Here is a 21,146-nt window from a genome sequence, read left to right as displayed (position 1 = left end):
TTCATTCCCACTGAATAGCTGATGGTTGCAGGGCAGGGGGACCCAAAAGGCCAATTGAAAACTGGATCTGTGATGCATCTAGCCTGGGGGGTGGTTATTTCTGATCCCTGGTCTACTAGAAACCATATCCACCCGATATTCCCTCAAGAGTCCAATGTAACCTATAGGTGAGTCAAGCAAGAGCATGAAGGGAATGCAGGCAAAACAGTGCTGACAGATTCACAAAATCATTGCCAGTGCTGGGGGCAAGACTTGAATCCTTACAGCTGGCTCCAGGATCCAGAAGGGCAGAACATAGGACATTTTCTTTGAAAGAGAGAGAACAAGAGAAAGAGACAAAAATGGACCAGTCCACTTTAGCATACCAATGGTAGCGCCTTGAGAGTAGCCTACGTAATACAGTTGCTTCTGCCCAGTTTTCTTCAGAATGAAGTTGATCATTGCTGGAAGATCATAGATGGCCATTTCATGGAAACTGAAGAAAAGGTTTAAATGTTATGGCAAAATTAGTGACACCTCTTCATCTGAACTCCTAGATGTTCACCCAGAGTTGCCTTCTGGAAGGTTTTGCTTGAAATGTGGGTGCAGAACCAGGTGATGGCGCCACCATCCCTATTCTCCACTTTAATTTTGCAGCGGTTGCTTCCAGCAATAGAACATCACTAAACATCACACCCACACCCCGTTTTTTCACTTCACACATGAATCTCATGAAGAACCATCACACATAAAAGCAGGCTGTAGGATGTGAAGATGTTCAGTATGTAGACTACTTCTTTCCACACATTCTGGAATCGTGCAGGCCACAGTACGTATGTGGAAATCCAACATGCGTAGAGATCTATAGCTTTTAGTTACTGTCCTGCTCAGTGTAACCCTATTGAAATTAAGGGTATGATGAGGGAAGGGGAAGGGATTTGATTCAGATTGCACTGAAACCTGAATTTTTCAAATTCGCACTTTCTAAGACAATATGACAACTGAAACACGGCCGTCTTTCAAAATTCATATTAATCCATATGTTGTGATGCCATCCTCCAACCAATCAAAAGTTTGCAAAAATACACATATTATGCAAAACTGTGAATAAAAATTAGTGAAAATGACATGATAAAATGTGCACACCAAAATATATCAAGAGAAATCTGCAGTAAAGCACTGATGAATTTTCCTGAAGACTTGTTAAAAAGAAAATTTTCATATTGCTGCAGATATGTGGAGAACCAAATTTAAGTTTGGGGAAAAACGACAAACTGAGAGAACCAAAACCGACAGATCCTTCCATCCCTAACTAGGAGTAGCAGGTTCACCCAGCCACAATGGTGCCCTCACATATGAATCAGGGGAAAGGGGCATTGTGAGGAATAAAAATGTTGCCTTTTCAAAAGGCCACAAGGCTGCAACGGTTAGATGACCGCAGACAGCAGAAACTTGCTTACATGTATTTTTAGAACAGCTTGTGGTTAGGAGGCTTATAGATAGGGCTGTTTGCAGCCGTTATGCGATTTATCTGTACGTTTCAACTAATATGGGACTCGGTTACACCCACTAGTGGTTGGGATGTGGATTTATTGCTTGAGTCAATGTGTAAAACCATAAGAAACGTGGACCAAATAAGGAGAAAGGTAAACAGGAGTAGTGGTCGCTGGAACTAGAGTAATGGGAGATGTCAACAAAGGTGGGGATTTTAGTATGTTAACTAGGTGGTCATGATAGGCTATAAACCTTGCATGTATCCAGCCAATGAGGAAACAAGGGAAACCTGTGCTTCAGGTATAAAGAATATAAACTTGTACCTTGCCAATTTGGGATGTGCCTACTTTGGACACCCGCTCTTGCATGAACGCATTGTACTCAATAGACTCTTTGCTGCTTCACCAATTTTGTTCAGAATTTATTTTGAGGGTCTTGGGATCCACGTTTTACTTCTAACAGGCATCAGACATAGAAAATCACACATAGATCTGTAGGATGTGAAAAACCTCCAGCTTGTAGACTTCTACAGACAGATCCTTCCATCCCTAATGAGGACTAACGATTATGATCAACAACAGCACTCTGATTTTGCTGGATATAAGTTTATGCTGTACAAATCTCTCCCGCTAAAGCCCATGCCTAACATGTAGATGCTGCTGGTTGGGATGAGAAGAGAGAAGAGTTCCATGACTTTGTGGTCAAAAAGTCTTTCAAAAAGGCAGGGAATATCTTAATTGTTTCAGCAGAATTATATCATTGCACTGGTTAATAGCCACCACTACCCCCAACACACACAAAATTCTTCTCACACATTGAGCATTACCTCTGGTATGTAGCCTACCTACCAGCATCTCTTTAGAGAAGATGATAGGTGCATAATCTGAAAGTTCATGGAATGTTTATCATCAGTTTGTGTATATCTGAATAACTGGTGGCATGGGGCCTGTAGTGCAATAGTAGGAGTCCATTATTTACATGGATAAGGTCCCTAGTTTTATCTCTGACATCCGCCCTGGAGAGGCACTGCCAATCACTGTTGACATTACTCAGGTAGATGAGCCATGCTTGCTTTTGTAATGTGAATAATCTGAGTGAATAATAGGTGTTTGCAAATTTCATGAATATTTATTATCTTCATAATTTAACAGTTAATGTGCAAGATAATACCGTCAATTGCTATGATATTGTTACTTTTTTCTATCCAAACTACCTGAAATCCCAAAATTCATCTTGGTCAGTTGACAGATTCTGGTGTCTCTGAGACCAGCTCGTTCCTCTGTTGTTCCCCATCCAAACATCATAGCCGGCGTCTGCTAATATGAATCCGAAGCTGTTGTTGGCCATGTTTTCGACCCAGAAGCTAGCTTCTGCAAGTATTCCATGTTGCAGTAACACAACAGGCTTGGGACCTAGTTTAAAAAAGAAAATTTTAAAACAAAGCAGATGAGAATTTCCATGCCATGATAACAAAGATGATTTTAAGAAATATCTCTCATGTTCGGAAACCATCATTTATATTTCGGTCCATTATGTCAATAACTTTGTTAGGCACATGAATCGGAGCCTTGACTGTAGAAGAGGCTTCTTAGGAAAGCCCTATTCAAGCATTCAAAAGAACATGTGAACACTGAAACAGGCGTGTGTGCAGCCAACAGCCCTGCTCCCAAAGCCCCCACATGCACTAGGGATGCGCACCCCACCACTGACTTTCCTGGAAGGTTTGAAGCGACCTTGAAAGCATGCTCTGCTCAATACCTTTCCATGTGCTTCTATGGGGATGCTTCCATGTGATTCTGACCAAGCGGGCTGCTTCTCACTTACAGAGAGGCTTGGAACTGCATTCAGCTGAAAGCACTTATAAGCCCCCTTCAGGCCTTCCTGCTCAACATAGGACAGTTGCAGTGGCAGATTTTGGACTTTTAAATTTCAGTGGTGCCTCCCACCTCTCACCTTCTGTTGTTCATCATAGCTGCAGCGCCCCCGAAGCACCCTTTTGGCTTGGCACACACTGTGTGTGAACCTGTGGCGCCCCCCTAAATCGGCTTTTGACACGAGGAGTGGAGCTGGTTTTCCTGCCCTTCCGCCCCTTCAGTTTCAGCCCACCTGTGATTCTGAATGCTTTTGTGGGGCTCTATGGGTCATGCAATGGCCTTCTGGGACCAGTTGCTTCTGGGCTTGACTGAGGCTTTGATAGCTTAAGTAAAGCTTTAGTATTTTCAAAACACGGCACTGGTTTAGCGATTAAGGCTTTTCTTATACCACTTTCATAGACTTAGGATTTGTTAAAATATAAATATATACCAGATACCTCTGACTGTAAGATTTTTTCTTCCAAAAGGTATTCTGTTTATTGTCAAATAATAGCCATCATCTGTTAAGACTTCATACTCTTCACTGGGGTATCCTTTGTAACAGATCAGCTCACTCTGAAAAAGAAATAAAATAAATTGCTGAGATGTTTTAATTCATAATGTTTTAATCTGTCTGCCAGAGAGGAGACCACCTTGGGTGAATCCTGGTAGACCTACTCCTCAAGTGTCCCAATTTAGCTGGGACATCCTGGATTGACAGAAGCCGCCCTAGGAATCAACATAGGCATTTCTGCAGCAGCCACCCTGAGCTATGGAACTGGGCAAGCAAGCGGGCTGGGTATGCTCACACTGCTTCAGCCACATCACATCCTGTCTGATTAAGACTCAGGCACGTCCTCAGAAGCGAGAAATGCTTCAGTAGCAGGAAGCCAAGTCAGGCAGCTCTTCTTGGGCACTGACAGCGTTGAAGCAGGGCATTCTCATGACTACCCACTCAGCCCTTCTCCAGCATCCAGCTCAGCACCTCCATACCCTCCAATGTTTCTCTGATGGAAATAGAGACATCTTATTCCATACCCTCCAACATTACTCCAATGGAAACAGGGATGTCCTAAGTAAAAGTGGGGCATTCTGGGATCAAATCAGAAATTGGGACAGGTTCTGTAAATCCTGGACTGTTTCTGAAAAATAGGGACACTTGAAGGATCTGCACCTCTCAGGCCACTGGGCTACTCCCAAAGATCAACCCCCTCCCCACTCTCTTGTCCAGTTCTTCCTCCCCCCTTTGAGCCACTCTGCCAAGAAGTCTGCACAGAGTTCATGACAGTAGGAGGGAAACTGGAAGCAGCATTGCTTCGTGTTTCCCAGGCTCCTCAGTATCACTTCAAGGAAAAGTTCCGCATTCCCCAATGGGTTGTTTGTCATTGCTCCTAATTGCATATCCCCACCCCATTAATCAATAGTTATGCTTTTGATGTTCTAAATCTGGGATTTCCAACACTGTGCCCTGTGGATGTTGTTGGGCTAGAACTCCCATTAGGCCCTGACCTTTGGCCATGCAGGCTGAGGCTCATGGGAACTGGAGCGCCACAACAGCAGCTTGAGGCACCTTGTTGGCTATCCCTGTTCTAGACTGGGGGAAGGAAGAGAGAAGGAACAAGTGCTGCTTTTCGGCTCCCTCAGATCTGCATTCCAGGCCCATCTCAGGCCTGCCTCTGTGATAACATTGGTAAAAAGATTATGTAGCTTACGACATTCATGTGAACCTCAGGATTTGCATCTCTTCTCTTCCTACTCAATTCTTCTGAGCCTCCAGTTGCTTGTATTAGGCAAGCGATGGCAACAAGCCACCACATCTTCTGTGGAGAAAACAAGACAGGGTGAGGAAATCTCACAGCTATCACTTCACAAGTAATGCTGACAAAATAGATACACTTTAATAATTTATTCCAAAATATATGAACTGCTCTACATTCAAAGAATACCTTAGTACCATACAAAAAATCAAAAAAACCTTTTAAACCTTGTGCAAATGATAAAACAGTATTAAAAACACGAATGCAACATTGCAGAACCTGAGCAGACTAATTGGAGGATAAAAGTTTTCAGCCAACATCTAAATATATAGAAATGTTGACGCATGCTTCCATTCAAGGAGAAGATGATTCCAGGGATCTGAAGCCACAGTGCCTAAAGGCACCAGTTTACTTACGATATCACCTTATGCCACATGTGCCTACTTGACCACTTCACATAATATCCACATAATACCCACACATCTGTAAGAACTCAATCTTTCCGTGTGGCAGTGCCAACACTTTGGAATTCCCTGCCACTTGATATTAGGCAGATGCCTTCAACGTGTTCCTTTCAGCGCCTGCTGAATACATTCTTATTTAGACAAGCCTACCCAGATTTTTAGAAAATTTGTATGAGTTTCAGTTTATTTCACTGTAGTTTTTACTTTCTATATGTTTTAAATTATGGTGTAATTTTGGGGGGATAATTTTATTTTAAAAAATATTTTTTAGCAAACCGTTTTGAAGTTTTTCTATATAAACAAGCAGTACTTAGATTTTACGAACTAACTAAATAAAACACATGCCTGAGTTGCAGCATGTTCTACCTACAGGGACTGGTCAGAGGCAGCAGTGTAGTTAGCCACTCGGGTGCCCGGGGTGGCACGCGCACCCTGCAGTTGGGGGCAGAGCAAGCCACCCATGGGGGCAGGGCAAGCTGCCATGGGGGCGGGGTGAGCCAAGATCCAGTGCCAAGGGCCTTCTGGCAGTTCCTTCATTGCGAGAAGGGAGGTTACAGGGAACCAGACAAAGGGCCTTCTCAGTAGCAGCACCCGCCCTGTGGAACGCCCTTCCATCAGATGTGAAGGAAATAAGCAGCTATCTTATCTTTAGAAGACATCTGAAGGCAGCCCTGTTTAGGGAAGTTTTTAATATTTAATGCTTTATTGTATTTAACACTTGATTGGGAGCCGCCCAGAGTGGCTGGGGAAACTCAGCCACATGGGCGGGGTATAAATAATTTATTTATTTATTTATTTATTATTATTATTATTATTATTATTATTATTATTATTATTATTATTACTACTACTGCGTGGAGCCTCTCCGCAGCCTCCCCCTCAGCTGTAGGGCGGCTGAGGCGGTGGGCAGACTCAAGCCCCCTGCTGCTTGAAAAAGATGTGCAGAGCTTGAAGGCAGTCAGCCTGCCGCTTCCGCCTCAGGAGAGACGTGTGGCTCAGGCCCTGCAGTGTGGTGCCCAGTGCCCCCTGCCTCACCTAGCTATGCCTCTGGATTAGGCAGATTCATGGAGGAGAGAGCTGTCAAAGGCTACTAGCCATAAAGGCTGTGCTCTCCCTGCAGAGTTGGAGGCAGCAATGCTTCTGATTTCTGGAAATCACTCGAGGGGAGAGTGCTCCTGCAGTGGCGTAGGAAGGGGTGTGTGTTGAATGGTCTCTTTAAATTTGAAGGTTCATTATTGTTCCACAAGATGTATATGTCTTTAAGGGCCAGAGCAAATAACATGACCTAGTTTTACAGATGTGAAGCAGTATAGCAGGTGCTGTTAAGTTGTGTTAATTAAGCTGTGTAAGCAATTGGGTATAGTATATAAAGAGCAGCACCTAGCTCTCTCAGTACCCTGGGGGTTGGGTTGGTCATGCTTATTGATATATTTAGTGTAAAGGAGTTTTTGTTTTTGTTACTAAAACCTAGCTAAAGTTATTTTGCGTTCCTTGTAATGTGTGGTCCCCTCAGCAAGCTCTCTGCAGCACAACTAGTCTGCAAATAGCCAACATCTTTGGTTATGGGCCCAGCTGCTGAGTGGATGACTGCACATTTTTGGACTTTGAGAAAGGTTTGAAAACTCCTTCTCCTGTTGGTGTGGTACTGTGGGTCTGGAAAAGTTCCAGAATGGTTGACCGGGTTCCAGAAGCTGAGAAAGCTCTGACCTTCTCACAGCTGACAAATGAGAACTACAGTTTATGGTCGTTTCGGGTGGAGGCACGTTTGACCTCTGGGGAAGTGTGGACCTATGTAACTGATGATCCTCCTGACCCTGTAACTAATGCTTGGTTGAAAGGAGATGCGAAAGCCAGGGCAATAATTAATTTGGGGGTCAGCTACCAGCAAGTAGTCTGTATAAAGAATAAGAAAACTGCCAAAGAAATGTGGGACAGTCTTGCAGCAGTACATATTAGAAAAGAGTCCCTTAATGAGGACTTTGATGGTGTAGCTAGCCAGATATCTGCCGTTCCACCAGCACAATTAACTGTGGAAGGGGTAACGGCAAGATTAATGGGCGAGTTGGACAGAATGGAGGCTTGCACGATAAGCACTCCTATTTCCAGAAATAATGAGGAACACCATATGAGGGACTTCTGGGGAAGATGGCGCCGGGTCAAGTCTCAACTGAGTCTCTGCTGCATGAGTAGGAGCTCTAATGATCAAATTACCCTGATAAAAAGGCTCAACCTTTGAAAATATCTGCCAACTTTTATCAGTAAAGGACTCCGGGAGCTGTCGGGTGGACTTTTAAACCTCCCCTCCCTTTTAAAGCTACTTAAATCAACTTTGAACCACCGCCCTTGAAAAGCCCATAAAGCTGTGGGTTGGATAAAACAGCCCCATTTATTTCTGAGTACGAAGATGGTACTTACAAGACAATGTTGCAAAGAACTGGGGATTTCACCTTTACAACCTGTAACAACTCCTCCAAATAAAAAAACAAGCCAAAATTTCGACCTACTTCCATCCTAAGGCTGCTGAAGCAAACAATCCAGGAAACCTCCATTCTCATGAGTGGTCTATTGACCACACCTGGACTGGAAGGGAGGAAAAAACTAACTTTGGGGGTGAGGGTGTGGACCTGGCAACAGAACTAAAACAAGCTGAGCTAGCCAAAGCAAGTATAGAACAGGAGCTATTCCTGGAAAACCTAGAAGCCATGGGAAATGAGCCTCCCCCTCCCCCCCATCAGGAGAGAAATTAAGGTGCCCTTCCCCGATTGAGCTGACTCAAACAGACAAATGGCCAAACAGCTTAAGGCTACAGTACCTGGACAACTTTATCTTCTACCTGTCAGGGATGTTCGAAGAGTTACTCAAAACTCATTTCACACAGATAAGCAAAGAACTTGAGCCAATTAAAAATTTCCTTTTGGAAAGCTTGAACCTGCTTACCACCCTAACTGAATTGATTAAGAATCATGAGGTCACTCTCCCCCACATGACATCTGGGACTAGGACTAATGGAGGTGAAACCAAACTGGGACTCGATTACAAAAAAAACAAACAGAAACAATTCAGTGCAGGAGGGAGGGTCCCTTGCTCCCAAGAAACCGACCTTAAAGAGAAAATGCTCAGCACAAAAAATGAAGAAGACCAAAAACATCAAATTGAGAGGCCAAAAGGGAACGCCGACCTGCCGGACTAAAAAAATGAATTTCCAGAAGCTCTTTAAGCTGCTGGAGAATACAACAACAAAGAACTCTGCTCCTACAACCCAAAATAAAATCACAAACTCATGCATGCCAGTAAAGCACTCTGAGGAAAAGCCCCACGCCCCAGTGGATCACACACCGCCCTCTAGTGGGGAAATATGAAAACCAAAGGAAATTCCGGCTCCCATGCAACCAACCCTTCTCTTGACATCGCAAAGAAATCCTGTGTACCCTAACATAACAAGAAAGGATCAAGATAAAACAACACAGACTTGCTGGAAGCTAACGTTAAATAATCACAAACTTGCCTTCACAATACTTTCCACAAATAGAGGACACCCATCATATGCTCAAAGAAAAGTAAATATTCTCGAAAAAATTGGAATAGTCACCAAGGGCCTCGTGACAGCAGAAAATATCATCAAGGTAAAATTCCTCCCTCATGATACGGTCCAAAATAGGGCTATAGTGACTTTTAAGGACGGGCACTCAACTAAACAGACTCTTACAAATAAAGACAATTTCCTGAGGGCTGGCTTGCTTGTGCACCGTTTCTTCGAAAACATCGAAGATCCTTCACCACTTCTAGGAGTACATAGGCCAGTTAGACCAAAAACCAAAACCAGCACTGCAGAATCCAACAGCACCGGAAACGGTAAAGCGCTCTACCCAGAGGCTGGCAATCTTAAACATTCTGGCAGGCTGTACAAAACCTCGCCCCCATCAAATAAGCTAGAAAAGGATTTCTCCTCAAAGGATGAACAACTCCTAACAACCTACCTCGAGCAGATCCTACTTTCCCAGGATGCACTAACTGAAAGACTTTCGACCATAAGGAAGTCACTTCCACCTCTAGCCCCGCCTCCTCCCATGGAATTTAATTACATCAATTGAAAATCAAAGCCTTTAACCAACGAGGAATGGACAACATGTCAATATCTGTGTCCAGAAGAAACAGGCTCTCGTGCACCCCCTCCAATAGCCCAATCCAAATCGCAAAAAGTTGAACTAGTAGTGCCAGTGCCGGGAATTGGCTCAATCTTCATGGACTGCCTGGGAATCCTAGAAGCTATTCATGCTGAGGAATGAAATAAGGTCTCAGAGGGTGTCTGCCTGGACGGACAAATTAATACCCCCAAACTAGTCTCCCCCTTAAAAGGCTCCCCCATTCCTCAGCATCGTGGCTCATTCAAGCCAAACTCAAAGGACCTGAGGAATCAGCGGCAGAAAACAGCTATGAGAGCCTGGAATCTAAAAACCCAAGAATCATCTCCTGGAATGTTGTCAGCTTGTAGCCTCCTTGTCCTCATTTGCCCTAACAATTATTGATCAAAAATCCCAACTGCTATTTTATCTATATGCTTTTCTTAATCCTGGTCTATGACTGTAATAAAGTTCATTCAACACCATATGCAAACTTGTGGTGATACAACTGCATTTAAAGTTGCCAAGTGTTGTTGGTTCTGCAATAAACAAGGACATTTTGCAAAGGACAGCAGATCCAAAAGGAAGCAAAGTACTCCTAAGTCTGTTTCTGTTCGTCAATCACAGTCGTCAGCCCAGCAGCCGACATTGTATCATAAAGACAGAAACGAGCCGCGAGCCTTTCAGGCTTGGACAACAGATCGTAAAAGAATTAAAGGTGCCAAGTGGAAGTCTTTTATTGTGGACTCTGGAGCATCTCAGCATATTTGCAATGATCAAAGCTTGTTTATTTCTTTTGAAGAGGAAATTGGTAATGTACATTTAGCCAATTCACAAGTCTTGCAGTCACTTGGGGGGTACTGTTAAACTTGACTCTTTAAACATTACGATAGCGAACTGCATTTACTGCCCATCAGTAGATAATTTGTCAGTAAGGTGCTTTGCTCGTCAAGGCATAACTGTACGATTCTTAAAGTCAATGTATGAGTTTTTCGATGGGAACAAATGTCTATTTGTTCAGAACAAATGTCTATTTCAGTGTTTCCCAACCACTGTTCCGTGGCACACTAGTGTGCTGCGAGATGTTGCCTGGTGTGCCGCGGGAAAAATTAAAAAATTTGAAAGATTTTTTTTTTAAAGTCAAATTTTCGATTGGGGCGCCGTCACTAGATGACCCCTGGGGTTCCCTTCCTCCCGCTCTGGGCCTCCCTCCTCCTCCTCCGGGGAGGCCCTTCCTGGCTCTCGGCCAAGGCTTGGCGGCTGCCACTCACTCACTCGCTCGCCCACCCGTCCCTCCATCCCTGCACCCGGCCTCTCCCCCTCCATCCCCGGCGCGGGGGCTGCCGGGATCCATAGTCCCCTCGCCCTTGGGCTCCGCGCCCGCGCGGGGTGCGCGAACTACGTTTCCCAGCGTGGCCTGGCGGGCCAGGCGTTTTGTTTGAAGCGCTCTTCTCCCGGCCATGGAATGAGCGCAGTGGCGGCGGCCGGGTGGGCAGGGGCTCTTCCGCGCAGACCCCACACAGCCTGCCTGCGCCCCCGCGGAGATCGGGCAGCAGGATGGAGCCCGGGGATCCCCGCGGAGGCGGAGCGGCGGAGGCGGAGGCTGCCCCCCAGGTAGGGCTGCGTCGGGGTTTTTTTATTTTTGCAATGCTGCATCCGCGCCGGAGGGGACGCATCGGACCGCGGGGAGACCCCTTGGCGGGCGTGCAAGGCAATGCATGCGTGCAGGCGTTGCATGGAGTGCAGTGCAATGCAATGGCAACGCGGTGCCCTGCATGCATGCATGCAACTTCCACCGGCGCTCCGGACTTGGCAGGTGAGGGGGGTCCCCAGTGGGTGGCAGAGAGAGCCGGGAGGGCGAAGGGGAGCCGGGGGGGAGCAGCGCTGCTCCCCGAGCTGAGCCCGGGGGGAAACTTTGGCATCGTTGCGCCGGGTGTTGGAAGCGAAGGCTGGCGGGGGCCCCTCACCTGCAAAACCTGGTCGCCTCTCATATATTTCGTGCATTGCATTCATCGCCCGCTTTCTCCTCCAAGGAGCTCCCGGGGGCGCGCGTGGTTCTCCCCGTGTTATCCTCGCAACAACAGCCCTGCGAGGTGGGTCAGGCGAGTGGCCCAAGGGAGCACCCAGGGATTGTCCTTGCCAGGAGGGGTGATTTGAACCCTGCTCTCTGCCTGGTCTTCGTCCTCATTTAGCCCCCACATGTGCATGACTGTGCATGACTGAGGTTTTTCCCCCTCGTCTTGGCTATGGTGTGAGTCTGTGCTGTTAATTAATGGGGTTCTGCCTTCGGAGAAGATGAGCCAGCCCTCAAGGAGGTGATTATGTAATTTGCTAGCAATTCATGTCCCTCCCGGCGTGACGCTGCGCGCTGACGTCACGGGGCTGTAATGGTGGTGTGCCTCGAGATTTTTTTCATGAAACAAGTGTGCCTTTGCCCAAAAAAGGTTGGGAAACACTGGTCTATTTGTCTATAAAGCACAGAATGAACTCAGGCTTGCTAGAGAGGTTAAAAGCAACAAAAAAGGCTTTTATGGGTATGTCCGTAGCAAAAGGAAGAACAAAGAAACAGTGGGGTCACTCAGAGGAGAAGATGGTGAAATGCAAACAGGGGACACAGAAAGGGCTGAACTCCTCAATGCCTTCTTTGCCTCAGTCTTCTCCGATAAAGAAAACAATGCCCGACCTGAAGAATTTGGAGCAAATGATTCAGCAGAGGAAACACAGCCCAGAATAACTAAGGAGATAGTACAAGAATACTTGGCTAGTTTAGATGTATTCAAGTCTCCAGGGCCAGATGAACTGCATCCAAGAGTATGAAAAGAACTGGCAGATGTGATCTCAGAACTACTGGCAGTCATCTTTGAGAATTCCTGGAGAACAGGCGAAGTCCCGGCAGACTGGAGGAGGGCAAATGTTGTCCCTATTTTCAAAAAGGGGAAAAGAGAGGACCCAAATAATTACCGCCCAGTCAGTCTGACACAAATACCAGGGAAGATTCTGGAGCAGATCATTAAGCAAACAGTCTGTGAGCACCTAGAAAGGAATGCTGTGATCACCAATAGTCAGCATGGATTTCTGAAAAATAAGTCATGTCAGACTAACCTGATCTCGTTTTTTGACAGAATTACAAGCCTGGTAGATGAAGGGAATGCAGTGGATGTAGCCTATCTTGATTTCAGCAAGGCATTTGACAAGGTGCCCCATGATATTCTTGTAAAGAAGCTGGTAAAATGTGGTATTGACTATGCTACCACTCAGTGGAATTGTAACTGGCTGACTGACCAAACCCAAAGGGTGCTCATCAATGGTTCCTCTTCATCCTGGAGAAGAGTGACTAGTGGGGTGCCACAGGGTTCTGTCTTGGGCCCGGTCTTATTCAACATCTTTATCAACGACTTGGATGATGGACTCAAGGGCATCCTGATCAAATTTGCAGATGACACCAAACTGGGAGAGGTGGCTAACACCCCAGAGGACAGGATCACATTTCAAAACAACCTTGACAGATTAGAGAACTGGGCCAAAACAAACAAGATGAACTTTAACAGGGAAAAATGTAAAGTATTGCACTTGGGCAAAAAAAATGAGAGGCACAAATACAAGATGGGGGACACCTGGCTTGAGAGCAGTACATGTGAAAAGGATCTAGGAGTCTTGGTTGACCGCAAACTTGACAAGAGCCAACAGTGTGACGCGGCAGCTAAAAAAGCCAATGCAATTCTGGGCTGCATCAATAGGAGTATAGCATCTAGATCAAGGGAAGTAATAGTGCCACTGTATTCTGCTCTGGTCAGACCTCACCTGGAGTACTGTGTCCAGTTCTGGGTACCACAATTCAAGAAGGACACTGACAAACTGGAACGTGTCCAGAGGAGGGCAACCAAAATGGTCAAAGGCCTGGAAACGATGCCTTATGAGGAACGGCTAAGGGAGCTGGGCATGTTTAGCCTGGAGAAGAGGAGGTTAAGGGGTGATATGATAGCCATGTTCAAATATATAAAATGATGTCATATAGAGGAGGGAGAAAGGTTGTTTTCTGCTGATCCAGAGAAGCAGACATGGAGCAATGGATCCAAACTACAAGAAAGAAGATTCCACCTAAACAATAGGAAGAACTTCCTGACAGTAAGAGCTGTTCGACAGTGGAATTTGCTGCCAAGGAGTGTGGTGGAGTCTCCTTCTTTGGAGGTCTTTAAGCAAAGGCTTGACAACCATATGTCGGGAGTGCTCTGATGGTGTTTCCTGCTTGGCAGGGGGTTGGACTCGATGGCCCTTGTGGTCTATTCCAACTCTATGATTCTATGATTCTATTGTATGCCCGGGACTCTGATATAGACTGTATTTTTGCACCTACTCACAATCGCCTATAAATTTCAGAGCAGCACAGTCAAGCCAGGGGTTGAGGAATGTAAGGCCACATTCCGGGTGTGTCCATGAAGCACACAGACTATTAGGACATCTGAATTTTCCTGATGTAATTAAGACAAAGAATATTGTTAATGGCCTCAACTTAAAGCCATGTAAATTCTTTATGCAATGCCTATCCTGTTGCAAGAATAAGAGTAAGGTTGCACACAAGGGTAGATGCTCAGATAGGAAAGTAACTGAGCCATTTGAGAGTGTACATTGTGATTTAGTTGGGCCACTCCCATCATTAGGAGGTTCTAAGTACTGGCTTACTCTCATAGACCAGTATAGTAGATATTGTTGGACTTATGAAATAGCTGAAAAGTCGCAAACATTTGAGAAGTGACTTCCGGGTTAGCGCAAAAAGGTTAATGGCGGATTCCCTCCGAGCTCCGGAGGGAATCGGCTCCGTGGAAGACGGGTCCTGCCACGGCGGCGACACGGCGACCCTCAGAAACCACAGGCGCTGAAGCCTGTGGACTTGGTGACTCGGCGGGCACCATTTGCGCCCCCCGACCCACGAAGAAGTCTTTTTATAGGCTTCGGAGCGGGGGACGGAGAGTGGCATGGTGCTGAGAGTAGACCGCTTCTTCTACGGAGTAAAGCCGCAAGCCATGGCCGGAGAGCGCTGACTTCTTTCTTTGAACATTTGGATTGCAAAAGTAACAACCCATGAGTAGTACGGAAATTGGACTTAAAAATCTCTTCTCTTCTGAATTTGGTACGATCGGGGGAGGTGTTAAAAGGAAGTCCGCCCTCCCGTCCTGTAGACAATTTAAAGCAAGAATTGGATAACTAAGGTCGAGAGACCACTTCTCTCTTTGCGAGACAAAAGTTATTAATTTCACGATTTGGCATTAGAAGTATTTTGCTGGAGGAAAAGAATTGATTTTTAGGAGCTGACATGCAACCCCCCGGGATCCGGGAGCGATCTGCGAGAGAGCCTGTTGAGGAGCCATAAAGAGTTTGACAGCTGTCAAACGAGCTGTCAAAGTTAGAAAAATTTGCCTTTTGTTATTTCTGCTGGCTATATTTGATACATTTGACCTCAAGTCATTGAAAATAAAGAAGAAACAAAAATAAAGTAACTTGACTGTTGGAGAAAGAATACTAAGTAACTAGAATCCCTCTAGAGGGGGTTCTGAGACATTACAATGGCTGCAGATGGAAAAATACAGGCTGAGTTGGATAGAATGTTCTTTCTCTTGGGAAAGTTACAAGATCAGAGTGAAGCTTTGGCTACAGATGTAACGACCTTGAATTCTAAAGCAAATAAACTTGTTGATTGTGCCAAGGACTTGACTCAAGAAAATTTTGCAGCTGAACAAGAAGAGATATGTGCTGATTCAGAGGAGTGGGAAGGAGGAGCTGAAATGCCGCAGGTGAAAAAGGACAACCAGAGGCCTGTAAAAATGGATTACAAGGAAAACAAGACCTGGATGATGAGAATTTGGTTTGAATTTGAGAATGAAGATTGGAGAGATCTCCCCATGGGGAGATCGGAAGACCTATGGATTACAAATTTGATTAAGATGAAAGTTGGAGCTTTTGGGACATTTGGGACACTTGGACTTGGACCTGGACTTAAAAGGAATAAGAAACATGATTTGGGCTCCACTTTTGAATATGGAGGTCTGGTTGGAAGAAACATAGACCCTATTGGGACAGAGCTCCTCCGAGACTCGATGTCCAACATAAAGGACTACCAACAAAACCGGCAGAGAGGGACTGAGAGAGATTTGAGGGCCTCGGACGTGAGGGATCCAGGCTGAGAACTGATAGACTGATGGATATTCTTTGGGGATCGAAACCGGGAAAGGGGGGGGCGAGAGTTTTGGAATCCAAAGGGTGTATAATTATATGTTGTTTTCTGTTATTATGTTTTGTAATTAATATAAAAATTGGGAAATTTGTGGAAGGGAACTTGGGTCGACCTTAGAAAAGGACGTAAATGATGAGTATTGTGGTTTAATTGAGGTTTATAAGTTAAATTTGGTTAATTAAGAAGAATTAAGTAAAATATTAATAAGGCAAAAGTTGGAGATAAGAACTTGCTGAGTTAACTATTGGAATTGGGATGCAAGAAGGGGAGGTGTGGGGAAGTCAGGGAAAGTGGTTAAGAAATTAAGGATTTGAAATTATATATGTTTGTCTTTGTGTTTGTATGTCTGTATTATGTATTGTGTGTGTTTATATAAATTGTGAAAACCCAATAAAACCCAATAAAATTTTTATAAAACAAACAAACAAACAAACATTTGAGAAGTACAAAGTTTTTTGCAGCTGGGTAAAAACACACTTTAACAAACCTATTAAGAACCTGTTTTCCAACCAGGGTGGGGAATTTGTTTCTGAGGTTTTTGAGAATTTCCTGGAAGCACAGGGGACTACTCATGAGTTATCTTGCCCTGGAAGTCCCTGGCAAAATGGGCTTGTTGAAGTTGTGCAGCGTGACTTGCAGGCAGGGGTTAAAACTTATCTGCATGATGCTAATCTGCCCAGAGTTTTTTGGGCTGAAGCACTCAATGCTTTTTGCTATGTTAAAAATCGTAGTTATCATTCTGGTTTAGATGTCACCCCCTATGAGATGTTTAAAAAAATGCTCTAATCTGAAATACCTACACATTTGGGGTTCAGATGTAATTATGCATTATCCCACTAAGCAGAAATTGGGTGAGAGTAGTGTTCAGGGAAAATTAATGGGCTACCAGCAGGGGGCATATAGAATTTACATACCAGCAACTGGCAAATTTCATATTCCCAGAAACATGATGCAAACAGTAAATTGTAATGGAGTTGCTGTTTTCCAAGATACTAACAGTATAGATAATACTGAGGAAGAAGAAGAAGAAGAAAAATAATTCTGAATTAATGGAAGAAGATGAAAAGCCTGTTGAATCTGGTAATTTGTTTGATGATTTAAAGTTACAGGCACCTGAGGGGAGGTTAAGTTCTCTTGAGTTTTCTGACTGTGAGCTTAGTCTACAGACTTCAAACTGACAATAATGATTTACAACCTGAAGCTAGTAGTTTACTTAGTCCCATTAAGTCTGAGGAGTCTGACTCTCCTTCCGGACTGAGACGTTCTGATAGAGACAGAAGCCACAACGTTTTGCAGATGAACATTTTAATACTGTGTATGCCAATACAGTGGTACCCCGCAAGACGAATGCCTCGCAAGACGGAAAACCCGCTAGACGAAAGGGTTTTCTGTTTTGGAGGCGCTTCGCAAGACGAATTTCCCTATGGGCTTGCTTTGCAAGAAGAAAGCCCATAGGGAAATCTCCGGGGACCTCTTTTAAATGCTGGTGGTGGGGAGCAAAGCCTTTCCCCCCCTCCGGCCTTCAGAAGAGGTCCAGGAAGGCCGGCGGGGGCCGAAAGGCTTTGCTCACCACCGCCAGCATTTTAAAAGCAGTCCGGGATAGCAGGGAAGCACTTCCCGCTATCACGGACGGCTTTTGAAGGCAGGCAGGGGGGAGCAAAGACTTTCGCCCCCCGCCCGCCTTCAGAAGAGGTCCTGGACCTCTTCTGAAGGTGGACGGGGGGCAAAAGTCTTTGCTCCCCCCTGCCTGCCTTCCCGGGAGAGCGGAGAAAGGCAGCGCGTTTCTCCGCTGTCCCGGACGGCTTTTGAAGGCAGGCGGGGGGGGGCAAAGACTTTCGCCCCCCGCCCACCTTCAGAAGAGGTCCAGGAACTCTTCTGAAGGCGGGCGGGGGGCAAAAGTCTTTGCCCCCCCTGCCTGCCTTCCCAGGGGCTTTTACATCGCCCCGGACAGTGGAGAAGTCCTCCGCTGTCCCGGGGTTTTTTAAAATGCTGGGGGTGGGAAGAAAAGCCCTTGTCCCCCCCCCAGCCTTCAGAAGAGGTCAGGGGACAGACTGTCCCCGGACCTGGTCTGAAGGCGGTTTCCATAGGAACGCATTAATTGATTTTCAATGCATTCCTATGGGAAACCGTGCATCGCAAGACAAAAAACTCGCAAGAAGAAAAAACTTGCGGAACGAATTAATTTCGTCTTGTGAGGCACCACTGTAAAGTGATTTTTGAGCCAAAAAGCTACAATGATGTTCGGAATTTACGTAAGCACCAAGCTGTAAATTGATATAAAGCTATGAACTCTGAGATAGCTTCTTTAAAAGAGCATAACACTTGGTCTCTTGTACTACAAACCCCAGATATGAGACTTGTTCATTCAAAATGGGTTTATAGAGTTAAAATGAATGACAAAAATGAAATTGTAAGGTACAAGGCTAGATTAGTTGCTAGGGGTTTTCAACAAATTCCAGGCAAAGATTATGATTTGTGTTATTCACCAAGTGTAAAATATGAAACAGTTAAGCTTTTGTTAAAAGATGCATCACAACGTGGACATTCTATTCATCATTTAGTTATAAAAACTGCATATTTGTTTGCAGATTTAAAAGAACACATTTTTATGCATGTTCCTGAAGGTATAGACACCGCTGAAGGTTTGGTATGCAAATTAAATAAATCCCTTTATGGTCTGCACCAAAGTGGAAGGAATTGGCACCAAACTTTAGCAAAACAATTGCTGGATATTGGTTTTTCTCAAGGAAAGGCAGACAATTGTGTGTTTATAAGGGAAAGGGCAAACTCTGTAACAAAAATATGTGCGTATGTAGATGATGTGTTAATTTATACAAAAACTAAACAGGAATATGAACAGGTAGTATCACAGTTGCAGAACAAATTTGATGTGGTGGAATTAGGCATAGCTAATTTATCCATGCAAATTGAGAAAGGCAAAAATGGATCTTTTCTGGTTCATCAAACTGCAAAAATTGATGATCTTGTTGAAATGTTATGTTTAGAAAATGCGAATGGGAAGGAAACGCCTATGGTGTGTGGTTTCACCTTTACAGCTGAAGATAAGCCATTGCCTAACAAAACTTTGTATTGTTCTGCTATATGCAAGCTAAATTTCATTCAAAGAATCTCGAGACCAGATATTTTTTGGTCCCCCCCAGCAACCTCTCTGCAACGTAACTAGTCTGGAAATAGCAACAGGGTGCTGTGGGTGCGGGAGTCATTTTTTCAAAAACACATATTTTTGCCATTTTGTCACCTCCCTCAGTGATGACACCTGGGGCAGACCACACCCACCGCACCCCCTTCTTATGTCACTGGGCAGAGGAGGAATAGTGGAGACCACCTCCCCAGCCTGACCCTTCCAGAGGAACACAGTTTAGATTTACAACATGGGTTTGAGGGATGTCACAGCTCAGAAGCAGATGAGGGGAAAAGTTGGGAAATAATGGAAGAGGAAGAGTCTAAGCCAGAGCAGTGGATGACACATGATCACTAGAAAGCATTCCAGACCCACCATCTCCCAGAACCCGGTGAGCCTTGAAAATAGGAGAGCAAAGAGCTCCAAGACAGAGGGGACTTCTTAGCACCCGTAGGAGAGATGTTGAGCTTGATGAATGAGGAAGTGGGCGAGATGGTGGGGTGGAGATTCACTCGGGACAGTGCTATTATCCAAGAAGATGGGTTTTAGAGCCTCGCTCTGTAAATACTGAATAAAAACGGATGGTAAGAACATTCCTTGTTTTTGTATGTTCCTGGGCAACCGGCCATGGGAGTTGCTGGTAGCAGCTTGACAGGTAGATGGTACCATGAACAAATTTAACAGACTGGGGGAGGCTGCAGGAGGAGAGGCTGTTTCTCAGATACCCTAGTCCAGAACTATTTAGGACTTTATAATAGTGTATAATCGTGAATCTAGCCTAGCAGTAAAGTGGCAGCCAATGAAATGCTTTCAGCAAAGGAATCACTTGTTGCCAATAGGCTGCCTCAAAGAGCAACCATGCACTTATACTGTCTTGCAGCTTCTGCTCGAAAGTGAAGGGCAGCCTCAGGTAAAGCACGCTGAAGAAATTAAAACTGGAAGTTATCAATCTGTGGCTCACTGTTGCCAACCTATCTCTCTCGAAGAGCAGCCACAGCTGGCATACTAGTCAAAGGTGGCAAAAGGGACTCCTAGACACTGGAGAAAACTGGCAGTGCATCATTCATACATGCATAAGTACTAATTTTGTGTGGCTGGTTCTGAATAATTGGGTCATATTTATAAAGACCGTGGCACAAGGTGAAAATTCTCTGGTGGAAGGGAAACAGCAGAGCAACATTTTGCCACGTGAAGCCACACAGTGACAGGCTACAAATTCATATAAACAAATTAATATTCATTTTCCTAAACATTGCATATTAAACCAGTTAGCTCTTGTTTGTGTATGCATAGTAAGAATTGTGTTGCAAATTATACAATAGAGTTAACAACTGCCAGCCCTACTGCATCCAGTTTTTGTTTTCATTTCTAGTTTCCATAGCTGCTTACAAAACATGAAAACATATGGGATTCTCTGCAAGATACAAGAAGTGAGAACAGAGTCAGCACAGCTCACATTCTCTATGTGCACTTGTTTGTAATCTTTGGAGCTGCCTTTGTTTTAAGTTGGGATGCTTAACTTCTGCCTCTCTAGACAGTTCCCATCCTTGCTGACCATTGGCCTTGGGTGGCCATGAGTTCCCCATACCTGCTTAAACTTTCTTTCAAAAAATATTAACTACACCATACCTTGCAATTCCTTACAGAAACCCTTGAAATGGAGCCAAACAAAAATGCAAAAATAGAGTCAAGGAACATATTACCAACCAGAGTCCTCTTGCTGTGTTCAACAGGAGCAGGATTTTTGAATGAGTTCCACAGCATATAATATTGTCAGCGCCTTCTTAGCGATAAGACTCGAATGGCAGAGCCTTCTATATTTTGCTGGGAACACCCAACTAATACTTGCATCAGAGGTTAAGGAAATAAATGCACATGACAGGTGATGTGTAGTAATGCACTTGGCAACTCACAGTCATGGCATCCACAAGGCAGCTTTGGAATCTGGGGTCACTCCATTACATGGAGGATAGCGAGCAATGGGATTTTGTGCCTTGAAAACGGCATGATGCAAATCTATGCTCCCCCGAATTACTAATATTCTGCACAAATGTGCATAAAGTGTAGAGCCGATGTTTTGGAAATGAATTCTGAAGAGACAACACAT

The 21,146-nt window shown here is 44.8% G+C and overlaps 2 protein-coding genes across 3 annotated transcripts in view; both read right to left on the bottom strand.

Moving 5' to 3' along the window:
• The window catches only part of LOC310706823 (lipase member M-like), a 79,880-nt gene extending 59,119 nt beyond the window's left edge, over nt 1–20,761 (bottom strand). Inside the window, exon 1 of the mRNA XM_083503150.1 lies at nt 20,743–20,761. The gene's annotated coding sequence lies outside the window, so the exon portion shown is untranslated. The remainder of the gene's footprint in view (nt 1–20,742) is intronic.
• LOC310706835 (lipase member M-like) overlaps nt 1–20,868 on the bottom strand; it is a 31,905-nt gene extending 11,037 nt beyond the window's left edge. The window contains exons 1-5 of one of the 2 annotated variants that reach the window (XM_083503175.1): nt 20,736–20,868; nt 5,039–5,143; nt 3,785–3,902; nt 2,687–2,885; nt 366–475 (exon numbers count right to left, since the gene is read on the bottom strand). In XM_083503175.1, coding sequence (XP_083359301.1) covers nt 366–475; nt 2,687–2,885; nt 3,785–3,902; nt 5,039–5,143 — 532 coding nt within the window. In that variant the 5' untranslated portion in view covers nt 20,736–20,868. Of the gene's footprint in view, nt 1–365; nt 476–2,686; nt 2,886–3,784; nt 3,903–5,038; nt 5,146–20,735 lie in introns of those variants that run through there. The other variant, XM_083503174.1, reaches the window with a different exon arrangement.
• Between the last annotated feature and the right edge of the window lie 278 nt (nt 20,869–21,146).

This window comes from Podarcis liolepis (genome assembly GCF_965112155.1).
Source record: "Podarcis liolepis genome assembly, chromosome: 5".
NCBI classification, from domain to species: Eukaryota; Metazoa; Chordata; class Lepidosauria; order Squamata; family Lacertidae; genus Podarcis; species Podarcis liolepis.
This window is presented reverse-complemented; position numbering and strand designations above follow the sequence as displayed.